The sequence below is a fragment of the Melitaea cinxia genome, chromosome 11 (genome assembly GCF_905220565.1).
Source record: "Melitaea cinxia chromosome 11, ilMelCinx1.1, whole genome shotgun sequence".
In the NCBI taxonomy this organism is placed as follows: Eukaryota; Metazoa; Arthropoda; class Insecta; order Lepidoptera; family Nymphalidae; genus Melitaea; species Melitaea cinxia.
This window is the reverse complement of record NC_059404.1, coordinates 2,774,960-2,799,584: the sequence shown is the minus strand read 5'-3', so window position 1 is coordinate 2,799,584 and position 24,625 is coordinate 2,774,960. Positions and strand designations below refer to the sequence as shown.

The window sequence follows — 24,625 nt, the reverse complement described above, 5'->3', positions numbered from 1 at the left end:
TTTTATTTATATAAAATACAACTGGGTAGTGAAAAATCAATAAGAGATAAAAATTTATTTATTTTATTAAGCTATTTAGATCAAATTGCAATATTATTTTAATTTAGTACTGAAGTGCAATTGTGCGATTTTACTCCAATTAACAATACTTTTACCAAGCAGTTGCGACGGTGGAGTGATTACAGTCGATGTTTCAAACAGCATTCTAGTGGATTCTGTTACTGCAATGGCGCAAAATCAGCTACCAGCTGCTTTTATACAGTAAGTTTTTTTTATGGATATATTTAAATGCCAACGTGTCTCATTACCATATTATTGCAATAATTATTTTTAAAAAAAACTTCTCATAGAAGGAATTACGATTCATATCTACAATGTTTTTCTAAAAACAGGGTACCTATATATATTTTTCTTTTCCCTCTACTATTAAATATAATAAGACTTTTAAGAAAGTTTTATGAGATATTTGTGAAATGAGCAATGTAAAATTAAATAATTTTAATTTGCAAAATGACCATTCACAAGTGCTTTTGAAATATATTTGAATAAAGTAATTTTTTATTTTGATTTTTAGCTTTATTGAGTAATTTGATTAATTTATAATAAAATTTTACTTTTTAAGAATTAATTTTGTATTAGTTAATAGTTAAACTAAATAACTGTACTTTAACTTAAAAAGGGTACTTCAAGCAGGTAAATAACCTGTATTACAACTTAATTCTAATTGTCATATTTTTCAGGTCCACAGAAGATTTAAATGACCATGATGAAACCACAAAATTAACTTTAGCATATGAAAGACTGTACGAGCTGCCTACAACAATTATTGAAAGATTCTGTGACCATGTCCAGTATTTGGATATAAGTCATAATAAAATAACGTGAGTGTACCTATAACACAAGCTTATAAAGCAACTTAATTTTAATACTGTAAGAACAGACGACCGTGTGTGTATGTTATAGATATTTATTTATTATTATTTTTTACTTTATTACTAGGTACTCCGATAGGTATTGTCCTGTCAAGCGAATTAAGAACTTTTTATATTGTATTTATATATTTTAAAAGGAAAAGTTGAATAAAATCAATAAAGCCATAAATTTTACAAGTTATATTTTATATACAGAGTATGTTTGCATTAATTTCTCGACAGTATTTATATCCCACAGAGGATCGTTGACTGTGAAGTTTTTATATGGTTTTATATTTTTATATGGCTGTTATGCTAGTTTTTCTGTTTAGTTTCTTCTAACTAATATTTGTGTGGATGTTACCATTTAAGTATTTTTTGCAGTCGGTAATCGAGGAAATTGTGTTTTTTCTGTATGTAGTTAAAGATCTTCATGCTTGGGCCTGTTAGGTGGGACATGTTTATTTTTGTTTTTTTTTTTTTTATTTGTATAATTTTTGTTACAGAAATCTAGATGGGTTAGTCCACTTCAAACTCCTGACAACATTAATAGCAGATGACAATCCCATAACTGAGAACTGCAGTTTTCCTCCCATGCCCAAATTACAATTACTGTGGTAAGAAATAGCTATTATACAATTTATCGGTGATTGTTTGACTTAAATCCAGTTATAAAACTATATTTTTTTTCTTTATACAATCTTTCCACTATTATTTGCTATAAAACTATATTATAAAGAACACATCAATTTGTAATAATTTAATCAACTATGAAGTACAATTTATATGTTTTTTGTCATTTTTAACAGACTTCAAAAAAAGAATAAGGTTCTCAATTGGACTGTATTTTTTATCTGTGTACTCATAACTTTTTTACTTAGTTTCATTATATTAATCGAAAGGTGATAGTATTTTATTTTAATCGAAACTTGGTGCTTTTCATGTGGTCCCATATAAATTTGATCTAGCTAGACCTGACGAGTATTTTTTGAGTTATTTCTAATAATGCGTATTTAATTGACTCTTTTACCGACTACCGACTACCTACTTCGTATTACTTGCCGATGTAATTGTAGATGGTGTTGGTTTGGTGTGATGTTGTAATTGTATGGGTTGTCTGGGAGAAATGGCTAATTAGCCATAAATCCGCCTATTGTACTTCACTGTCTGTAACTATCTTTATGCTTTGTTTGTAATATATTTGTGGTGTACAATAAAGTATAAAATAAAATAATAAATAAATAGATGTAGTAAAAAAATTATTCTTCTGTATTTATAAAGTGTGTGCTGTGTGGCTACGGCACTAAAGAATTTAGCCACCCCCTCTCTTCCCGTGGGTGTCGTAAGAGGCGACTAAGGGATAAGGTTCCACAAGCATCTTGGAACTTAAGAAGCCGACCAATGGCGGGATAACCATCCAACTACTGGCTTTGAAATACACAGGCCGAAGACGGGCAGCAGCGTCTTCGGTGCGACAAAGCCAGTACTGCGGTCACCAACCCGCCTGCCCAGCGTGGTGACTATGGGCAAAACACATGAGTTCACGTTATTTTTGACGTAAACTTGTGGAGGCCTATGTCCAGCAGTGAACTGTATAGGCTGTAATGATTTATAAAGTGTGTTTTAAAAAAGTAGGCATTTCAATTTCTAAACGTAAAATATATTTTGTAACAGTTTCCTCTTTATGTAACCTTCACATTGTTTAGTATATGTTTTTTTTTATTGTTATATATTCATATTTTAATTACAATTAGGCCCGGTTCGTACCTTGACATAAAAATGTTCGCTCGCAAACGAAAAACACCGACTTCAATTACATCGACAAGTAATACGACAACAATAACTCTTAAGTAGTCGGTAAAACAGTCATTAAGCATACGCATATATTATTAGTGATAACCGCCAGCTTTCGATTAAAAAAGGATCACCAAAATCTGTACACCCAGTATAAAGTTATTAGGTAACATACATAATTGTGTTTGCTCGCAAACGAAAAAAAAACCGACTTCAATTACATCGACGAGTAATACAACGTAGATCGAGGAAAAATTAGTCAAGTAACTACGCGTTATCAAAGATTACTCAGAAAGTAGTTATCAGGTCTCGATAAAATTTATATGTGACCACATGGTAAACATCAGCTTTCGATTAAATTAAAAATTATTAAAATCGGTACACCCAGTAAAAAGTTATTACGGATTTTCGAGAGTTTCCCTTGATTTCTCTGGGATTCCATCATCACATCCTGGTTTCCTTATCACGGTACCAAACTAGGGATATCCCCTTTCCGACAAAAAAAGAATTATCAAAATCGGTACATCCAGTAGAAAGTTATGCGGTATAATACAACGTAGGTCGACGAAAAAAGCGTCAAGTAAAAACGCATTATTAGATATAACTCGAAAAGTAGTTGTTAGATCTCAAATAAATTTAAATGGGACCAATTGGCACACACCACCTTTCGATTAAAACAAAATTTGTCGAAATCGGTCTACCCGGTCAAAAGTTCTGATGTAACATACATAAAAAAATAAAAAAAATACAGTCGAATTGAGAACCTCCTCCTTTTTTGGAAGACGGTTAATAAAAAATATAATCGAATAATAATAATAATAATATCTTTATTTCACAAACTTAGAACTATATTACAATGATAATGTGGCAACAATATCAGAAGTAATGAGATTAGCATCTGTAACCGAACTAGGCATAGCCTGTATTTCGGCTATCAGCACCATTCCCTTCCAGTAATTATTTATTATACCATAATAGGTGCCAGGAAATATATATCTTATACATTCATTTAATATATACATTAGCTTTAAGTTTGTAAGACGACGATTACATAAACTTCTAATTTATTTCATGAATTGTTTTAATATGTGAGTTTGTGAGTGTGCGTGTTCCGTGTGTGTGTGTGTGTGAGAGAGTGTTATGTGTGTCTGTATGTATGTATTAAGTTTGTTTGTTAGTAAGCTATGTAAACTCTTTTTATAATTTGTGTTATTAAGTCAATATTTGCTGCAGTAAATTCTATTTGTCCACAATACAATACAAATATACTTTATTGTTTTTAATTAGTTTTTACTGTGTTATTTTTAATAGTTTTTCTGTTTCCACGTAACTTAAATTTTGTAAGTATTGGTATACTTTTAGTTTACATTGTTTTCTTGTCAAGGGGTATATATTTAGTATTCTATTAATCTTATTGTAAAGGTAAGGGCCTAGAAAACTCAAGAATTTTTTAACGAAGTGCGTATTAAATGTAGTTAAATTATCACATACATGATGTTTACGACGTCTTTGCAATAGCAGTGGATTGTAAGACTGTTTGTTGTGTTCATTCAGGACTACTCTTAGTATAAATAGCTGTCTGACTGTCAAAACCCCACACAACTGAAACAATATAACAGTAGGAAAATGTACCGGCTTAAACATGCTGACTTTCAGAATAGCTCTTTGCGCGACCTCCAGTGCCTTCAGCGTGGTACTGCAGATACCCCCCCATGACGAAATACAGTAGGAAATAAGCGACTGACACAGAGCCTGATATATTTGTTTCAGCAATGATGGGCTTGCTACTTGACGTAGGTTTTTGAAGACATATACTAATTTTCGTACTCTATTACAAAGGATTTTAACATGTTCTTTAAAGTTAAGGTTATTATCTAAAGTAACACCAAGGTATTTTAGGGAATTGACACGTTCAAGAGATGGGCATGCGCAACTATCTTGCAAAATGCATTTGTGTGAGGTAATTTTACGATCGCAAGAAACATAACCCGTCCGTCTAATGCTGAAACAAATATACTTAGTTTTATCTACGTTTAAAGTAAGCATGTTACTCTCCAGCCATCCCTTTGCCCTATCAAACCCATATTGTGCATTAGTAAAGACCTCCTCCCAATTATCACCTTCAAACACCAAAGAAGTATCATCTGCGAAAGAGATAATCTCACCTTTGGTCAGTTTGAGATTAGTGAGCTCATTTATGTACACGAGGAATAGTGTGGGACCCAGTATACTCCCCTGAGGAACGCCATGTGTAACTGGGAGGTGTGTACTTTTATATTGACCAACTCGAACACACTGAGTCCGCCCAGAGAGATAGCTGTCAAAAAGCTTAAGTTGGGTGCCCCTGACACCCAGCGTCTCTAACTTGTTGAGTAAGAGGGAGACAGAGATCGTATCAAATGCCTTGGCCAGGTCGAGAAAAATGCTTATACATTTTTTTCCTTTGTCTAGTTTTGAACTTATAAATTCTACAAGTTTATTGACTGCCTGTTCAGTAGATTTTCCTTGGCTAAAATCATATTGGATTACAGATAGGATTTTATTTTTTTTAAGATATTTTACTAAACGAATGTTAATGATTTTTTCAAGAATTTTAGATATTGCTGGTAGAATGGAGATCGGCCTGTAGTTATTTATACGACTTCTGTCCCCGTTCTTATAGACTGGAATCACTTCCGATCGCTTTAAGGAATCCGGGAAAACTCCAGATCGCAAACAATCATTAAAGATCTTTTGCAAGGGATATACTAGAATATTTTTGTGCTGTTTAAGGAATCTACTGCTTATATTATCACATCCTGGTGCACAATCTGTTTTTAGATCCAAGATAATATGTCCAACCTCGTATATATCTGTATCCATTAAAGCAAAGGAGTTTGAAACCTTGCCCTGAGTGCAATAAGTTAATGGTAGATTCCGGGACCTGTTATTTTGTTGACAGATTTTATCAGCTAATGACCTTCATGTAGCATTCATGTGACCTTGATGCTTCATGTAGCGATTGGATAGGAGAAGATGAGCTATTTAATAGCTCTTTAGGGTGCTGTGTAATTTTTGACGTGTGTGTGATGTTTTTGATGACTTTCCATAACTTTTTATTATCTTTCCGTGCTTCTATGATTTGGGATTGTTCGTAATTTATTTTTAATCTTCGCAATAAACTGTTACAGAAATTTCTGTATCGTTTATAAGTTATTTTCAAGACTACGTTGTCTGGGTCGGTGGTAGTTTTTTTGTGTAATCGGTCCCTGTTTCGCATGCATAGTAGTAGTCCAGGTGTTATCCATGGCTTAATGATTTTTTGACGTCTGGAAAGTGTAATAATTTTCGTATTCTTCTCTATAACATTTTGTAAGCATTGTGTTAGGTATTGTAAACTAGTATTAGGGTTATTTGTTTGATAAACGAGATCAAAATTTATTTGTAGTAAGTCATTTCGAATTGAGACCTTTTTTCTTTTTTTAACGTGAAAACGATTAGTTTTGCATCTGGTATTTAATGCGTTTAATTCGCAGACATTTAAGTTTCGTACTTTAGGATCAATGAAATGAAATGAAAATATTTGTTTAAGTTGATTATACACAATTAGCGAAAGTCAAAAAAGCCTATATTAAAAAAAAGTAGTGATGGTAGCAAATTAGCAAATTAAGAAATAATTTCAAAATTCCTATAATTAAACATTTACATTACGAACTTATAATGTTTTATGTAGAAATCCTAAGTAAATTACAATTTGATTTTGCTCATCTCTTGTGTCTCTGTAGACACCGCCTGTCTATTATGTCATCGGCTTTATTAAATATTACAACAAATTACTTAACCTAATGAAGCCTAATGTTGGCCTGAGTGAGAGGATAAAAACTCGTGAAATTAAACCGTATATTCATGTTAAATACTAGCTGACCTGGCGAACTTCGTACCGCCATATTTCGTATAACGTTAATTAATCGAAATAAAATATAGCCTACATTTTAATAGTCGGTCCAGGTCCAATGATTAGCCACGACAAAAATCGTAACACAAGATTTATGTACATACTAGCTTTGACCCGTGGTTTTACACGCGTTAATTTGAAAAAATAAATAGCCTATAGCCTTCCTCGATAAATGGGCTATAAAACACTGAAAGAATTTTTCAAATTGGACCAATAGTTCCTGAGATTAGCGCGTTCAAACAGACAAAAAAACTCTTCATCTTTATAAATATTAGTATAGATATATGATGTTCTGTACTATTTTAGGTTAAACCGTTGCAAAATAGCATCACTATACCCCTGGGTGAGCAAACTCAAAGAGTCATGTCCTAACCTCCAATACTTGTCTCTTATGGGCAACCCGGCAGCTCCCAGCTACTTCAACGGAGGCACCTTCTATGAGTATCTTCAGTATCGGTAAGTTTATCTAGCATTTTATAGTGAAACTTATTCTATCGCCCCCAATATTTTTTGTTCATCTATCACATGTCGCATGTCGAAAGTGTTCCGCGGTATTCGTGTGTTTGGATCTGTATGATAATGTAAATGTTTTTATTCACTAAATTTTCACATGCATCGTGGTTTGATAAAACCACACATTTTTTTTACTCGTTTTTTTTATATTTAATTATTTATTTAATTTAAAATTGTACACGATTGGTAGGACTCTTAGAAAGAGAGATTTGTGAATCATTTTTTTATGCCTTTATAAATTCACACATTCCATTTAACTGAACTGAATGGCGTACGTAAATACACAATGTACAATATAGATATAGCTTGAAACGGAGACCGTGTTGAATTATTACGAAACTTACAAGAAGCGAGCGATAACAAGAATTGTGCAATTATTGCTGTTATGATGACCAAGCGATAATGCTGCAAATCGCAGTTCTGTAAACTTTACTATAAATTTCAATATAGACTGTGTCTCCGTTTCGTTATTATTATTTTCATATGGAAAATTTCGATTACATCAGATTTTTAAAGAAAAAAAAACTGCATCATCTCATCATCATCATCATCATCATCTGTACAGACATAGTCAATCTCTTATTTGTAACTTTTAAAACCTCTATTTAATCAAGAATCAAAATCAAAAACAGCTTTATTTAAATATTCCCCGAGAGCACTTTCGAATCGTCATTTTACAAATTAAAACTTTAAATTTTTTTTTTTGTATACAATGATTTAATTTACAAATTACAGAGATAATAAAAATATATTACTCAAATAATACAAAATATTATACATATTTACAATTCACAACTTACGAACTAAATATTTACAGATAGTTTTGGTATAAATCATGTCCGCGTGGAATTGTGCCAAGAATGCTGGCAGCATTTCCCCGTTGAATCGCTATGCCGATTCTCAGGGCAAAAAATGCACCAGCCCTCTTGTCACCAGTGGAGGCAATAAGGCGAGGTGTTATCTCATTTAAAAATTAAAAAAAAAATTAAATGAATTAATTATTACTTTAAAAATAAATTATTATTTTTGTAAAAGTAAAGCTACCACCGATTCGGAATGTAAATTCTGCAGAGAATGATCGGCAAAAAATTCCGCAGCTACTCTTTTGAAATATAAACTGTGTTTTACTGCAAAATTAGTGACATGTTGCATAAAATACAGCGTCACTAAGTCCACACATCTTTATCAACTATGTAATCCTGCTCCGAGTAATAAGTTGTATCTATTAATTTTTTTTTTAAATAAAAACTTTAAATTTATATTGAGACAATTCCAAAATCGTTTGTGGGATTTTATTATACATGCGAATACCACAACTCAGAAAGGAGACGTTCACTTTGCGCAGTCGGAAACTTGGAGTTACAATTTTGTTATTCCTTCTCGTGTTTACAATGCGATTATTACTATTTATTTCAAAACAATGAATATTCTGGTGAATATATATAATATTGCTATAAATATACTGCGACGCAATTGTTAATATGTCTACCTTTTGGAAAACATCCCGTAAGGAGACTCGAGCTCCAAGATCGTAAATGCCGCGAATAGCCCTTTTTCGCAAGATAAATATAGTCTCAATATCTGTAGCATTACCCCACAGTAACAGCCCGTCAGACATAACACTATGGAAATAGCTAAAATATGTTAGACGTGCAGTTGCAGTTGTCGTACTTTTCTAACTGCGAATGCTGCGGAGATGAGTCTACCATTCAACGATGACGAATGGGAATTCCACGGACGTTTTGAAAACTGTATCCCTAAGAAAACTGTAGTATCATTGACAATAAGCCTCTCGTTATTTATTATAAAATTATAATTTCGATGCTTAACATTAGGTAACGAAAACACAACGCACTTGGTTTTTTTGTCGTTCAAAACCAAGTTGTTTGTTTTAAACCAATCTTAAATTCGCGACAAAGAAGTGTTCACGTCATCATCATTTACTTTTTTCCTATCAACTTTAAATATAAGAGATATGTCATCTGCTAATAGCACTATATCACAAATATACTTAATATAAAATGATAGATCATTTATATATATTAAAAAAAGAAATGGACATAGAATCTACCCCTGTGGAATGCCCATTTTTAGCACAGGTCCAGAAGACTTCGTTCCGTTTATTGATACGTGTTGAATTCTATTAGATAGATATGAAGCAATTAGATTAAGACCTTTACCATTAACGCCGTAATACTCAAGTTTACTTAATAAAATCCCGTGGTCCACGTAATAAGATCTCATATCAAAAAATTTAATTTTACTTTCAGGTTGTTCGTAATATCACAATTTCCTTCGCTACTTCACCTCGATGATAGAAAAGTAACAGACGATCAGAGAGAGGAATCTCAGAGACTGTACAAACGTCCATTTCTAGAGAGAATAGTGAAGCCGGGCTCTAAAGGTATGCAACTAATAAATGGCTCACTAAACTGGAACTCAATGCATAACAAACTTTCTTTATTTTGGAACAAGGAGAAGGTACAGAGAAGAAATTTACTCATTTAGACTAAAAAGCAGTAAGATTTCCTCCAAAAATGTAATGAAATTTGCTATGACTCTGCATAATGGATCAAATTTGCTCAACTATTCGTTACAATATCTGCAATTTAGTTCTTATTCTAAGTACCTTGAATAAGTTAGGTGCCAAATACTATTGTTCCAGTAATACGCGAATAATTTCTAAGAAAATCTGTCATCATACATTTCGTATTCGACCATTATGTTCAATATATAAATAAATATTAAATAGTAATTTATATTATATAAGTATATAAGTATGTTATTAACAGAGCTTCTGTAGATAAGTTAAGAAATTTTTGATTGCGTCTTATTAGATATTTACACAATGTATTGCTTCACTTCTCCTAAATACACATAATAATTTATGGGCATAAACACTATATAGAATTAATATATATAAAAAAGTGTTTGTGTCAGCTCCGACGCACGACTTGAGTTTACTCCTTCAGATCGACTGTCTAAATAGGCACAAAAAAGGGTTACTAGTCTAAGGAAAAGATTAAAACCATATCGAAAACGAATCAAATAACGCCATCTATCGGAACCCAATAGGGTTAGTAGAAAACGTCGTAACCCCATCTCCGATATCTAATAGATGGCGTTAAAAATGTAACGATGTCATTCGTTCAGTAGATTTTACGCTTCATATTTTTTTCATACCGGGGGCCTTATATGAAAAATTGATTCTTATGTGTAAACTCAAAAAGATATTTAAAAGGTAAACTACATTGTTTTTATTATTGACTAATGTTACATTGCACCATTACTCAAACATCACATCTACTTTATGTGATGCATCATTACATATATCACCCATGACCCAAATACCACGCTTATTGTCGAATAATCATTAGTGCCTTTGTTTTAAGACTCATATAAGCTATACATAAGTTCAAATATACAAAAGTATCTTAAGATTGGAATGTGTTGTGATTTTAAATTATCTTTATTGATAAATGACAGTGTACACGTGACTAGTTTCATTAATCTTTAAAATTTTGACCATGTGTGTTTCTCAGTCAATGCAGCCAGGGTAATGAAACTACTGTGTACCCGGAAAACGCGTAGCACTTAATTAAAAATATTGGAACGAAGTTCCTTACGGCAGGCTTGACAAACTGACCGAACTGAAAAAAATGTGATACTAAAACCGTAAGAAAAATATATAACGGAAGTGACGTAATATTAGTCACACGACTGTATAATATGACGTTTGTAAAACTAAAATATTACTAATTAACTTTTTTAAATTATTTATGTAATTTTATACTGTCGACAAAAATAAATAAAGACATAATTATGTTTTTTTTATTTCACTTGATAGTTCGAATTATTATTATTATTATTATTATTATGTTTGATTTATTTTATTTTACGGTATTTGTTATTTTCTAAAATACTAAATTTCCTAAATACTTTTATGTACTTAATTAAAAACCGATCAACAAAATTAAAAAAAAAATCAAGAACTAGAAAATATATATTAAATCCAACATTTTTTTGTTCAAATTGTGTTGCTTCTATACTATCCGAAGGAACTTTGTTCCTACCTGGTGTCCCATGACACCACATAATTTTTTTTCTTAAACTATACGAGTATCTTTGTGGCTACGGCAGTAAAGAATATAGCCTTTCCCTCTCTTCCCATGGGTGTCGTAAGAGGTGACTAAGTGATAACACAGTTCCACTACCACCTTAAAAATTAAAAAGCCGACCGATGGCGAGATAATCGTCCCACTGCTGGCTTTGAAATACACAGGCCGAAGACGGGCAGCAGCGTCTTAAACATAATAAAATCAGGCAGTGCTAATTTATATAAGTGATAGTAAAAGTGATAAGAGTAACAAAAGCGTGTGTTTCAAAAGCTACAGTCAAAGATGTTTGAGTTTGACTGTGAGGTTTTAATAACGTGTTGACAGTACTCGGACATCAAACCATGTTGTTCACTCAACAACACAGATCTATAGATTATGTATAGATATTCTCTGTTGTCTATGATTGTCTATTTTTAAAGCTGTAGATGGAACTCTTATATTTTTTTTTTCAAAATACGTGACAATGACATCAGCGATCTTGGTCTAAAAATTCCATAAATCTGATCTGGTGAATAAATGTATCTTATTATATAATAAATGTTACTTCTGCACGCTTATTTCAATGAGTTAGGATATGAGAAACATTTATGGTCTGTATTATTATGTAGGTCTTTGTGAAAATATTGTTTTAAATATATAATGATTATTATGATTGTTCATTTGTTACATTTTTATACGATTTAAGTAAATAGAATTAGGTAATTTTATTTTTCCATACGTATTCGATTTTAGATTTAATTATTTTGTTATTTCATTCCTGTTGTTATTTTTTTTTTAATATTGTTTACTCACAAATTGTGTATACATTTTTTCAGTGATTTTTATCACTCGACATTGTTATTATGTAAGCATTTTTAGTAACTAGTCTGATTTTGTACGCAGTACAATTTTTAAATTATATTTTAGCTATGTAATGATTTATTAAAATTTTACAATAATAAAACATACATAAAGATTTCAAAGGTATTTTATTAACATAACTTAAATATAAATAAATTACATTATTTTTTTATCACACAAACATCATTGCCACTTTCAGAATAAAATTATAACAATATTGCTACATTCAAATAATAAATTCTTGTCTTAATTTTTAATTACGTTTTTACTTTTTTCTGAGTTAAAGATTTTTATAGTTATTATTATTAAATAAATTTCAAAAGACCATTCATATAAAAATCTAATTTTAGTTTCAACAACATTATAATAACATATAATTTTTTTTTTTTTTTTTCTAAATAAAATCTTCAGTCATATAATTCAAATTTAGGCCGCTTCCAAGCTGTTAGATCTACATAGGGTATGGCGTTGTAATCATCACAGCTGTATTTCGGGTTGTAGGAACTCTCCAATTCGAATGCCTTTTTCTGAATGTATTTGACATTTGTGTTATCACAGATTAAGCGAGCCATAGACGCTTTCTTTATTTCTTTTAGTTGATCTGTGAAAAAAATGAGTGAGCTTTAGACCACACGATTGAAGTAAAACTTTCTATCTTTACTAAAATATAACAATCTCAACTTTCGTAACGCTCTCGTCACGTTTCATCAGCTAACTCCCCAAATACATTCATGAAAATAAATTCTTGTGTAAAAAAAATACGCGATCATAACACAACGTATAAATAAATAAAATAAAATTTCAAGATATAAAGAGTAGAACCTACACCTACATAAGGTATAATTTTAAATAATGACTAAAACAATTTTCTTTGACTTAAATATCGAGGCATTTATAACTATCATTAAAAATTACGGCTGTATGTATATTTCTAATTTCTGTCGAAATTATTACGTCGTAACCCCAATGCGGTTACTATTGGCATCAATTGGCGTTTCTTTTTATGTTTCAAAGTAGATGTGGTATGTTTGAATGATATCAAAACAATACAGAGATGACTTTACGAAAAACTATACTAGCAATTAGACTGGTCTTATGTTATACTAGAAATATTTTAGAACATTTTGTTCAGAACGTTTTTCATGACACGTTGGCGCAGTGGTCACATCGCTGTACTGTTGTACTGTACGGTTGTTGTACTGCTAGTCGCGGTTTTGATTCCTGTTCGTGGCGTTTGGGCGTTTGTCGTTGTGTTTGTGTGATGAATGTAAGGTGTTTGTGAATAAAAAGCTTTTGTTTTGTTGAAGTTTTTGAGATAGGTATTTATGAAGAAAAATCGGTCACCAACCCGCCTGCCCAGCGTGATGACTATGGGTAAAACACGTGAGTTCACGCCATAATGTCGGGCGCGAACTTGTCGAGGCCTATGTACAGCGGTGGGCTGCGATAGGCTGAAGTTATGAGGATGATGAAAGAAAAATCATATACCTGGAGTGAACGAATGTGGCATTTCACTGTTATCATAGAAATATCTATCTCCAACACGAGTGCGATAGAACTGCTCAGCCACAATGCATTGGAACGTTTGACCGAGGATGGAACCTGGGACATCTGACTCCATAGCACCACCAACAAACAAGTCTATATCGTCCACAGATTCGTAGAATTTGGAAAGCGCATTGATCCGCTGTAAAGGAAACCGTTATTTTTGAAATGTTATTTTATAATCCTTATTTATTTCTGAGTAAATATCCTTTGGACAAAAAAAAAATTATCAAAACAACTGAGATAAAAAAAAATGTTTAAAGGTTTGTATTAACCAGCCCTGAACATAATTGGACTTGAAAATTACTTGGAATTATATTTATACCTTAGAAAGCCTTTTTATTATGGTTTACAGGCTATAAAATATTACATACAATAAAAGGAAGTGTAGTAATAATAGTAAACCGCTGTGAATACGTGCGGATTTTCTTAATGCTTCCATTTATTTGTTACTAGCTTTTACCCGCGGCTTCACTCGCATTGATTTTTTTGTAATAAAAAGTATCCTATGTTACTGCTATTACCTCCAAGAATATGTGTACAAAGTTTCATGATGATCGGTTGAGTAGTTTTCGCGTAAAAGCGTAACAAACAAACTTACATTCAAATTTATAATATATATAGTAGGAGTATATTAGAATTAATGACGTTCAATTATGCCAAAATATATCAGATGGTATTTTTCAATTTAACGCAGAATGGGAAAGAAACAAAAAAGGTAAAAATTTTGAAAACGACTTAAAATCGTACTCAACTTACTTCTTGTGACATTTCACCTGCCAAGTCCTGGAACGTCTTTGCCCTTTTCAAGCCACATGTTTCTCTGTAAGATACAGATATATTATTTTAATTTTATGTGAATTAAAGGCCATTTGTATAATAACTATGTGATACTTTTTACTATGTACTGTACTGTTATTCATATGAAAAGATCAAAATCCTCTATTTTATTCTACTGCTAATGTAGATATCCTGTTTCGTCGCTGACCCGATCTTTTCTAGTCAATGCGATTATCCAAAATATATAAAAATCCCTCTACTAAATTCCGATCGATCAATTTTTAATAAGTCCCTGATCCAAAATGATGCTGTACAAAAATTAAGCTTATACAATATACACACAAATTTTCTTACCTGTAATCATTATATGAAGCAATGCCATGATCTCTCCCCCTTTGTATGTCCATAGCGATGAGATCTAGCCCCCACTTGTTGTCGGACTTGAACAGTAAGTTAGTTATCTCTCCTGTGCAGTAAGGGTCAGCCTCGCCAGCCCGGTTGGTGACGATACCACGGATGATATCGTCAAAAGATTCTGGAGTAGACTCTACCAAACCCGGATTGAAGTAATGATCACTTAATCTAAAACGTTTTTCATTTCTCAGAGGTATTTATATTCAATAAAATGTTAGATAGGTCTTTTAATAATTGTAATGTGATCTCATACGATTCAATCAACTATAGGTAAGTTTTGGCTGAATATGGGTTCAAAATGTTACATTACATTATACCCTGCATATTAACAAACTTATCATCGTCAATCAATCAGCGTTGTAGTTGCGTGATTGACGATTTTTTTTTTTTTTTTTAATTAATTGATTACGCATTGGGATTTTTATTTCGCAACGGTGATGTGATAAGAGGTACAATTTGTTAATGAGAATGTTGAAGGTACGCCCCGGCTAGTGAATTATGAGTCTTATTATTATTTAATTAGTAAAAAGGAAAATGTAAATTAACGAGAGGCAATATAAATTTAGGTAGCCCTAGTGATTTTTAATGACGTGGTGACTGGCTATGGGAACGAGTGGCCTGCGATTTGATTACAGTTGGTCCCTCCCACATAGCCAAGTATGTAAATGATAATTTGTATATGAATAGAGTTACAGCAGACAAAAAAGCTTGGAAGATTTAAAAAAAAACACGCTGATCCACTTCAAGCAGGATCAAGGTAGAGCTGGGAAACAGACACTTTCTTAATCTAAAGATTAGGATTTAACTAACTTATACAGATAAGCAGTTGTGTAACTTGCAGGGCAACTCATTATGGTATCAGGTACCACGGTATGTAAGAATCGAAAGGCGGCAGCTCCGAAACCATTGATGACGCCTGGATTCACCTTCTCATTGTAGTCACGACTGTAGAGAGATGTGGGAGATATCCGGTAGTAGCGAAGATAGCCTTCCCCTGAATAAATAATTGAGAAGAAATTATTTCAGTCTATAGTAACAACTGCTCGATTATTGACCATAAAAATGTATGTATGAACCATACAGATGGCTTTCGTGGTCTGGGCGTTTGTTATTTGTCTTATGTGTTTTCAGACCTCCGATACAGAATTTACGACCAATTTAAACGGAATTGTTTATTTTTGTAATATCCATTTTTCATTTTTTTCACTTGAAATGTATTTTTTCTAAGAAAAGTGAAGTAAAAAAAAGGCTTTTAAAGATTATATGACAAGGTAGCGATACTAAATAATAAAAAAAACTTACCAAAATTCAGAGGTAACCATTCTTGATAAGTAATATGCTGAATTTCCGCTATGACAATCTTTCTCGTCTCCTGGTATAATTTTTCATCACTCCACAATGGGTTCAACGAACTCAAAATGTCTGCTATCCTGTTGTGTTCTCTGAGCAACAATGTATGAAGGACAGCCAAAGTTGGTGTTTGATTAATTCTGCTATCTCCTGCAATAATATTATTACGCATACTGTTTTTTCAGAATTTGTTATTGAAAATATTTAGTAAGACTGCTGTGTTCCATATTTTTCTTTAGTGAACTTACAAATTAAACATATTTATCTTTGTGACTCTAGAGTATGTCTTGTTGTAGTTGTATTTTTATTTCGTTAGAAATAACAAAAGACAATGTCCTTGCGGAGAAGAAATTCTAAAAATTACATTTTAATGTCATACCAGCCAAATAACAAGGCTCCGATACATTTCTTAAATCACAAACGGCGAGCTTGTCATCAACTGAGGGCAAGAAACCCCCTTTACAATTCTTCTTCGTATCCTCGCGTAATCTCCCACCGCATTTTGTTCGAAGCTTGCTAGCAAGTTTTGGATCAGAACCGTATAAAGGCGATCCATCTAAGAAACTGGTTACAGTGTTCATCTAAAATATAAAGTCATTTGATATAATTGTTATATGAGATAGTATAGAATCGTCAAAAATATTGAAGAAGAATTTCTGAATATAGTTTTGGGTCTATATTAGATAGTAAGCCAAACATACTTGCTCCGCGTGACCTAAACTGCAATCATCTCTAGGTGTGGTGACACTTCTCACAAAGTTAAGGCACTTTATACCGTTCTGTTTGTAAAAAGGGTCATCATCTGGTACGCATATTGGTATACACTTATCGTTCAACATATCTTGAGGAAGAACGTCTCGACCATTCCCTAAGCAACATTGGATGCCACCCTCATCTGGAAAAATGCACAGTAACCAAAAATTTGTACACCCGTAACCAAAAATTTGTACACCCGTAACCAAAAATTTGTACACCCGTAACCTTAGAATTTAGTAGTTGTTATTTTTTTTGACGTGATAACGTCTTATAAATCGATGAACACTGGGTACACGCATGAAAAAGTGTCACGTTCCGCCTGAGCGTGCAAGCGAGAGCGCGGAAGCGGTAGAGAGGCACAATCGGCCCAAGCATTGGCTTGTAACACATTTATCTTTCTTCTCGCGTGACGTCAGAGCTAGCAATTCGAATAAATAAATGTTAATTTATCGAAAAAATCTAATTTTCAATTAACTCCTTTATATTATACAAAATTATGATAATTCTGTAACAAGAATTCCATTCAATTCATAAAAGTATGCAATTTTTTATCGATGTTTTTTTATGACGTTATCACCTAAAACTATCATCCGTAAACCGACTTTACAACAACAAACAACTAATTTTTTATATATACAACTAGGTTGACAAATAAGCGTACGGCTCACCTGGTGGCAATTACCGTAGTATATAGACGTGTGCAACCAGAAGGATCGCAAGGGCGTTGCCCACCTTAGCCCCATCCCGTCCAGGACTCTGATTACCTTACTCACCACAGGAACACAACACTGCTTGAATGCATAATTATTTAGCTGTGATCTTCTGTAAAGTCAGGGTACTTCCCCAGACGGGCCGCTCCAAATCAGTTCTTTAATAACAAAAGTATGTACCTGTTACCTCCATAACTGCGAAGATAAGGTCATGTGTGACAAACTGTCCCCATTGAACGTTGAGGTGAGTTAGCAGGCGGCTGAATATTGACCGATCTGCAAAGAGCCGCGTTGATAGTATACGAGGATTCGGGAGCGGTTGACCGCTTGTTGCAACTGGCATCGCGTAGATACCTGTTGATTTTGATTGTAAAAAAACACAACATACAATTATGTAGGAATATAACAATAATCATAAAAATATTCGGTCTTAGTAATAATACTTTCTTTTATTGAATTATTTATTCTATTTATTTTACAGTATATGTATATTATTTGTGATCAATGTAATGAATCCACTTAAAAATAAATATAGAATAATAATTGTGTTTGCTCGCAAACGAAAAAAAGCCGACTTCAATTACGTAGACAAGTAATACAACGTAAGTTGACGAAAAAAATTAACAAACGCATTAGTCGTCACTACTATTTTCGACGGTTTCCCTCGATTTCTCTGGGATTCCATGATCAGATACTGGTTTCCTTATTATAGTACCACACTAAAGATATCTCCTTTCTAACAAAAAAAAGGATTATAAAAATTGGTTCATAAACGACGAAGTTATCCCCGATACTCCTTTTAACAGTTCATTAGAGATATCACCCGTCGAAGATAACAACTCTAATGAACTGTTAAAAGGAGTATCAGGGACTATCTTGGAAACACTAACAAAACCTTTTAACGAAATTTTAAAAACAGAATATATACCCCTTCAATGGACCACATCTACAATAATCTTACTTCATAAGAAAGGAAGAACAGATAATATATCGAACTACAGACCCATTTCGTTGATATCAAACGTATACAAAATTTTCTCCAAGATAATACTGGACCGGATAACAAAAACTATAGACGAGAATCAGCCGAAAGAACAGGCAGGGTTTCGAAGTGGTTTTTCAACCATCGACCATATCCACACCATCAAACAAATGATCCAGAAATGCAATGAATATGGAATAACTACTACTTAGCATTTATAGACTACAATAAAGCATTTGATCGCTGAAACATGAGAAAATATGGGAAGCTCTCGCCGCACAATGGGTCCTCAGTAAATACATAAACATAATAAAGAACATATAGATAAATATGACAGACAAAATACGCACGGAAAAGATAAGAGAATGTTTTCTCATTAAGAAAGGAGTTAGACAGGGAGACCCCTTATCAACCAAACTGTTCTTGGCAACCTTAGAACATATATTTCGACAATTGGATTGGAAGGAATACGGTATTAATGCTAATGGAGTATTACTAAATCATTTTAGATTCGCAGATGATCTTATATTAATATGTGGTGATCCAAACATTCTGCAGGTTATGATCGAACAACTGATAAATAAAAGCGAAAAGGTAGGATTATTAATAAATACCAGTAAAACAAAGTTAATGACAAATTACATCAAAATTCCCATTAAACCTGAAAATGCTGCTGAACTGGAATATGTAAATGAATATACATACTTAGGTCAAATAATATCCCCAACAGACATCACAACAAATGAAATTCAAAATAGAATAAACCTAGGATGGAGATACTGGGCTCTAAAAGATATTATGAAAAACTCGGAAATACCAATAGAAGAGAAAAAGAAAATATTTAATACATGCATTCTACCAAGCATGACCTACTGATGTCAGACATAAAGTTGTACAAAGAAAAATATCAAATCACTAGAAACCTGTCAACACCGAATGGAAAGAAGCATACTCAAAATAAAATTAAAAGATAAAATTAAGTTAAAAACAATCAGAAAACGAACTAAGGTTAAAGATATAAAATCCCAAATTAAACAACTGAAATGGAAATGGGCTGGACACATAACAAGAAGTAGGACAGAAAAGTGGACAAACGAAGTGACGGAATGGTGCCCTAGATATAATAAGAGAAGTAAAGGCAGGCAGTATCGAAGGTGGGAGGATGATATCAAGGAGGTAGCAGGACCATGCTGGATGAGGATAGCAAGAGATCGATCGTTGTGGAGAACACTTGTGGAGGCCTATGCCAAAGAGCAAGACAATCACACAACCGGTGTCTAATACAAATAATAAAATTAATTACGTTGCTTTCATAAACAACCATATTTAGTATTAGTAAGTAGTATATATATATATATAAAATAAAAAAAATAAGCTTAAATTATAGCTACTGTTCAGCGACCTACGCGGCTCTTTCGTACAATTTTGAAAAACACATCCATCCACCTTAATGAATAAAATGAAACATAATTTATGTCGGGAAAGATTTTAAAGCTAAGTAAATTAATGTATTCTTTCATATTTTCTTCTATTTTATGTTATGACAATTTGTGTTAAGATTAAGCAATGTTACCTACCAAAATTCTCGGACATGTATGTTGCGAGGGTGTGTCCTAAAAGCCTCATAAGCTTCACCATATATTATATAGTTACTACGTCATTATATTTTTATTTCGCTTTCAGTCACCTAAGAGTACTTCAATAGGCAGTTGACCTACCTACAGTGTTATGATATTATAATTTGATTACGTTTTTATTCATTTTCCCGAGTGCCTTGTTTAATTATCATAAAAATTAACATCGTCCCATTTAGTATTGTGAAATATTTACTGGGTCAACTTTCTTTGATACAGTGGAACTAAACTAGGTAGATATATATCGATTGAGGAATTAATTTGTGGGCAAGGCAATTCAAGGCCATCTGTTGTTGTTCTTAGTCACGGCAAACACATTTTCATTTGTGAACTTTTTTATAGGTACGAAAGAGGATATATAATTCGACTACATTTGTTGATTGCAAGAAGGTTTTTTTTTAGAGTACAAGGTATCTTGCATTTATATATGCCCAATGTGTAAGTAATAAATAAATAATAAATAACCGCTTCACACTCAACAGCCCCCAGTAGGATTTTCTCCTGTGTCAGGGGTCCGGAAACACCACACAATACACAAGCACAAACGCCCAGACCACGCCAAACATCTACATGGCCAATACAAATGTCTGTCGTGAGCGGGGATCGAACCCGCGACCGTCAGTGCAACAGCCAGTGCTGTGACCGCTGGGCCAACGCGTCGTCAAAGTAAGTACGTAAGTTTGACGTATTGTAATATAAGATAATTGTAAAATCCGTTGTGGGATTTTCTTATAGGTACATGCAAACACTATATCCCAAAAAGCAAAGTAATGATAATATTGCCTTAAAATGTGAGTAGAAGTATACAAACCATCCGCATATCTTGGAGTTGTAATCCTAGTGAATGGAGCGCCTCGCCTGCCCCACGCTGGGTGTCGTTGATTGTTACACGTGCCATCTATAGTGCGGTACTTATCAGAGCCCATACAAGACACGCTGGTTGGCTTACAGTATAACTCACTCGGCTTCACGCATTGGTTCTCCAAAAACGATATGAAAGTGTTTGGAGTGACATCTGTCCTAAAAATTTAAATAAAAGTAAAAGATAAAATGCCTTTCGTGTAAGGCACGAGCGTTAATATCGACTATAATAAACAAACAAAGGCTCGAAATTTAACATAACACAGGTAAGCCTTAATTATTTTTTAAAACTTTCATATGATGGAGATTTGGAGCAGCCCAACTGGGGTAGTCCATCGACCTTACAGAAGATCACAGCTAAATAATACTGTTTTCAATAAATGTTGTGTTCCTGTCGTGAGTAAGGTGACCAGGGCTCCTGATTAGGATTGTGGATAGGGTCGGCAACGTGCTTGCGATGTTTCTAGTGTTGCAGAAGTATATAAGCTACGGTAATCGTTTATCATCAGGTGAACCGTACGCTTGTTTGCCGACCAAGTTATATATATATATATATTTCTCGTTGCTTCTTTCTTCAGCAATGCATAGAATATTTAAAAAAAGAAGCAATTAAGCAGCGTAACTCAGAAAACATGCAATTCGTTTCCTTCTATCAAGATTTGCTTTTTTTTTAAAGTATAATGTGTGTATTGTGTAGATATTTATTTATTTATACTACTTATCTCAATTCCGTGGTCTCCTGCCGATATTATCAAACAACCTACAAATCAACTAAATGTTAAAAAATCTTACGTCGAACATAACTTCATTTGCATAATCTTAGTCGCTGTGATCAACTCATTGGAGATGTCAGATGCCTTCTTGATATCACTGGGTAGCTTCGAAGAGAAGAAGTGGTGGAGCGATGGAGAACAGGCCTCCAGACAGACGCCATTTTTAACCAGACGATTAGCTCTTTTCTTCGCTTCTCGAGAGATTTCGCGTCCGCATTTTAGACTGTCTGAGATCAGGTCGGATGGTAGGAGACAGTCTTCTTCTGAAATACGTTATTAGAGCCATTATGCCGATATAGTACCTACTGCCAGTTATTATATTGATTCCAAGAATGCGCAGTTTTAATAAATGTGTGTTATTATATCGACCCTATTTTTAACATTTTCTGCTATAAAACTCTTTCATATAAGTAATTTTTTTTAATTAATTAATTATTATAAAAAACATATATTAGTTATTTAAGGTACACTATTTTATTTACTGAAAGTAATGGCTTTTAAGCATTCATTATAGTTTACAGAATCTTATCGCCAATTTTTTGAAGTGCAAAAGCAAAAGTGTTTTTTGTGAATCTTATCGCCATTTCATAACAGTTTTTGAAGATGAAATACATTTTATTTGGATGAAATGGAATGACGAAATGGGTATGTATGCAAATAAATTGAATAACGCATATAGTTGACATCGTAAGACATAGTAAGTGTCCATTCATACGAATCGTAAAACCTAATTCAGTTACGTATAAACAAAACAGTTTCTTAAAAAATATATCTTATCCTAATGAGTATATTTTTAGTCTTTCTTTTTTTTTACGAAAAATGACATCAAGCCAAACATTGCATTAAAAATATATTCGCATTAAATAACTGCATAAATAGTTTTTAAATCCTTATTACAGGAGTCTACAGGTGCAATATTTAATTAACTGTTTTTACGTCATTAATAACTTATTTTTTTATTATTCGTGAAAATTTAAAGTTTTTAATTTTTTAACGTACGTTTACGATTCCGAAAATACGTATATGGACCATAAATTCTTAGCAATAAAGTGGTGCACTTAAAAAGCTTGATAAAAATAATTCATACCTGAAGACGAGGAAAGAAAAAAATCTTTGACTTTAGATGTCGCACTTGATAAAATTGGACACACATCTGATAGAATATCTTCAAAAATATAATCCAAGCTGGAATCCAAACAACAACTTTCTGAAGCACCAAAATAGTACAGCAACACTAAAATCGTTAAAATGTTCCTGCTGGATAGTACAGTCCTTTTTGATATCATCCTTACGAGTAAATATCTCACAATATTTAATAATCACGAAATTAAATTAAAAAAAATTCTACATCCTCTTTCGCTCAAAACCTTAGCTCAAGTGACTGGTCTATAATATACCTAAATTACATTTAAAAAAAAATTAAAAAATTATGTAACCTAATAATCAGTAAAAAAAGTACAGGTTAAAAATAAAGTTCTTATTGTTATAAATTAAATATGGCGTCATCTTATCATGTCACGTATATTGCGTTAATTAATAAAAGAAATAGTATTTGGATAACGCTCTCAGTATCGTCAAACGTTCTTTCATAATCTGATTGGTAGAGTAATAAATCTAAGAAAACTTACAACACATAAGAATTTACAAATAAGAATTACTCATTGTTTCTTGCAATTATTCCCTAAATAATTGCATTTCATTTATGAACTTTAGACTTTTAAAGTGTAATCTATCATACTTTTTTTTATAAGGTGTAAAATATATTTAATATATTTGTTGTTATAACTATATTTAACTGAGGTAGGGCACAGCAGGAATTTCCTGCTCAAAATATGGAGCAGCCCGACTGGGGTAGTACCTCGACCTTACAGAAGATCACAGCAAAATAATACTGTTTTTAAGCAGTATTGTGTTCCTGTTGGTGAGTAAGGTGACCAGAGCTCCTAGGGGGATTGGGGATTGGGTCGGCAACGCGCTTGCGATGCTTCTGGTGCTGCAGGCGTTTATAAGCTACGGTAATCGCTTACCATCAGGTGCGCCGTACGCTTGTTTGCCGACCTAGTGACATAAAAAAAAATTAAATCGTAACAAAAAATGTTTAAAACTGCCTGCCTTTAACGTGAAACTACTAAGCAAGGGTATTTTCTATGCTATCATGTATATTTGGTAACAACCAGAATTGATAGCTTTACGTACTCTCCGAGGTGTAGTGGCGAGATCCACAAATGATATACGACCAGACCAGAAACAATGTAAAAATGAAGAAATCTTCTCCAAGCGGGTTATAAGCCCACTTAAAACGGTATTTTGGCGACTACACGCAACAATCGCACCATATGAAAATGATCAAACAATGAATTACCATTATTTCAAGGTATTAACCGACGAACGACCATCCTGTTTACTCCATTCTACATGACTTTGACAAAATAATCAGGGCAAGTTGTGCCAGACTGGCACAACTAAATGCCATATAAACAATAATTGAGATGTCACGATTGTAGTACAGACATGAATGTAAATGAAACGAAAATTATTACGATTTATAAACATTTTTATTTTAAAGTCAAAACCACCTACTGCTGTGATATGTATACTTACCCTGAAAAAACAACCAAATCCTAGAAACTATATGTAGTTTTTTTTTTAATTATAGTAAACGTGCTTACAAGTCCAAGACCTACCGCACGTGTGTTATTTTATTTACTCA

General features: G+C 32.9%; 2 protein-coding genes across 2 annotated transcripts; one reads left to right on the top strand and one right to left on the bottom strand.

Annotated features, from left to right (window-relative positions):
• The first annotated feature begins 155 nt into the window (after positions 1 to 155).
• LOC123657812 (leucine-rich melanocyte differentiation-associated protein-like) lies at positions 156 to 9,987 on the top strand. Its single transcript, XM_045593323.1, has 5 exons — positions 156 to 261; positions 741 to 881; positions 1,418 to 1,528; positions 6,946 to 7,095; positions 9,423 to 9,987. Exons 1-5 carry the CDS (start codon positions 227 to 229, stop codon positions 9,658 to 9,660), a joined length of 675 nt encoding a protein of 224 aa, XP_045449279.1. The 5' UTR covers positions 156 to 226; the 3' UTR covers positions 9,661 to 9,987.
• Positions 9,988 to 12,481: 2,494 nt separating this feature from the next.
• Positions 12,482 to 23,201, bottom strand: LOC123657999 (peroxidase-like). The gene is made up of 12 exons (XM_045593477.1): positions 23,003 to 23,201; positions 21,935 to 22,178; positions 21,093 to 21,301; positions 17,846 to 18,019; positions 16,901 to 17,094; positions 16,579 to 16,780; positions 16,152 to 16,349; positions 15,660 to 15,843; positions 14,790 to 15,017; positions 14,415 to 14,478; positions 13,599 to 13,797; positions 12,482 to 12,711 (listed from the first exon to the last, which is right to left on the bottom strand). Exons 1-12 carry the CDS (start codon positions 23,199 to 23,201, stop codon positions 12,518 to 12,520), a joined length of 2,289 nt encoding a protein of 762 aa, XP_045449433.1. The 3' UTR covers positions 12,482 to 12,517.
• Positions 23,202 to 24,625: the final 1,424 nt, after the last annotated feature.

Coding starts and splice junctions, on each gene's coding strand:
- LOC123657812 (XM_045593323.1), top strand. CDS start 227: ATGGCGCAAAATCAGCTACCAGCTGCTTTTATACA. Junction 262..740: donor CTACCAGCTGCTTTTATACA/GTAAGTTTTTTT, acceptor CATATTTTTCAG/GTCCACAGAAGATTTAAATG. Junction 7,096..9,422: donor TATGAGTATCTTCAGTATCG/GTAAGTTTATCT, acceptor TTTTACTTTCAG/GTTGTTCGTAATATCACAAT.
- LOC123657999 (XM_045593477.1), bottom strand. CDS start 23,201: ATGATATCAAAAAGGACTGTACTATCCAGCAGGAACATTTTAACGATT. Junction 22,179..23,002: donor TTTTCTTTCCTCGTCTTCAG/GTATGAATTATT, acceptor AACGTATTTCAG/AAGAAGACTGTCTCCTACCA. Junction 14,479..14,789: donor GCTTCATATAATGATTACAG/GTAAGAAAATTT, acceptor TGTATCTTACAG/AGAAACATGTGGCTTGAAAA.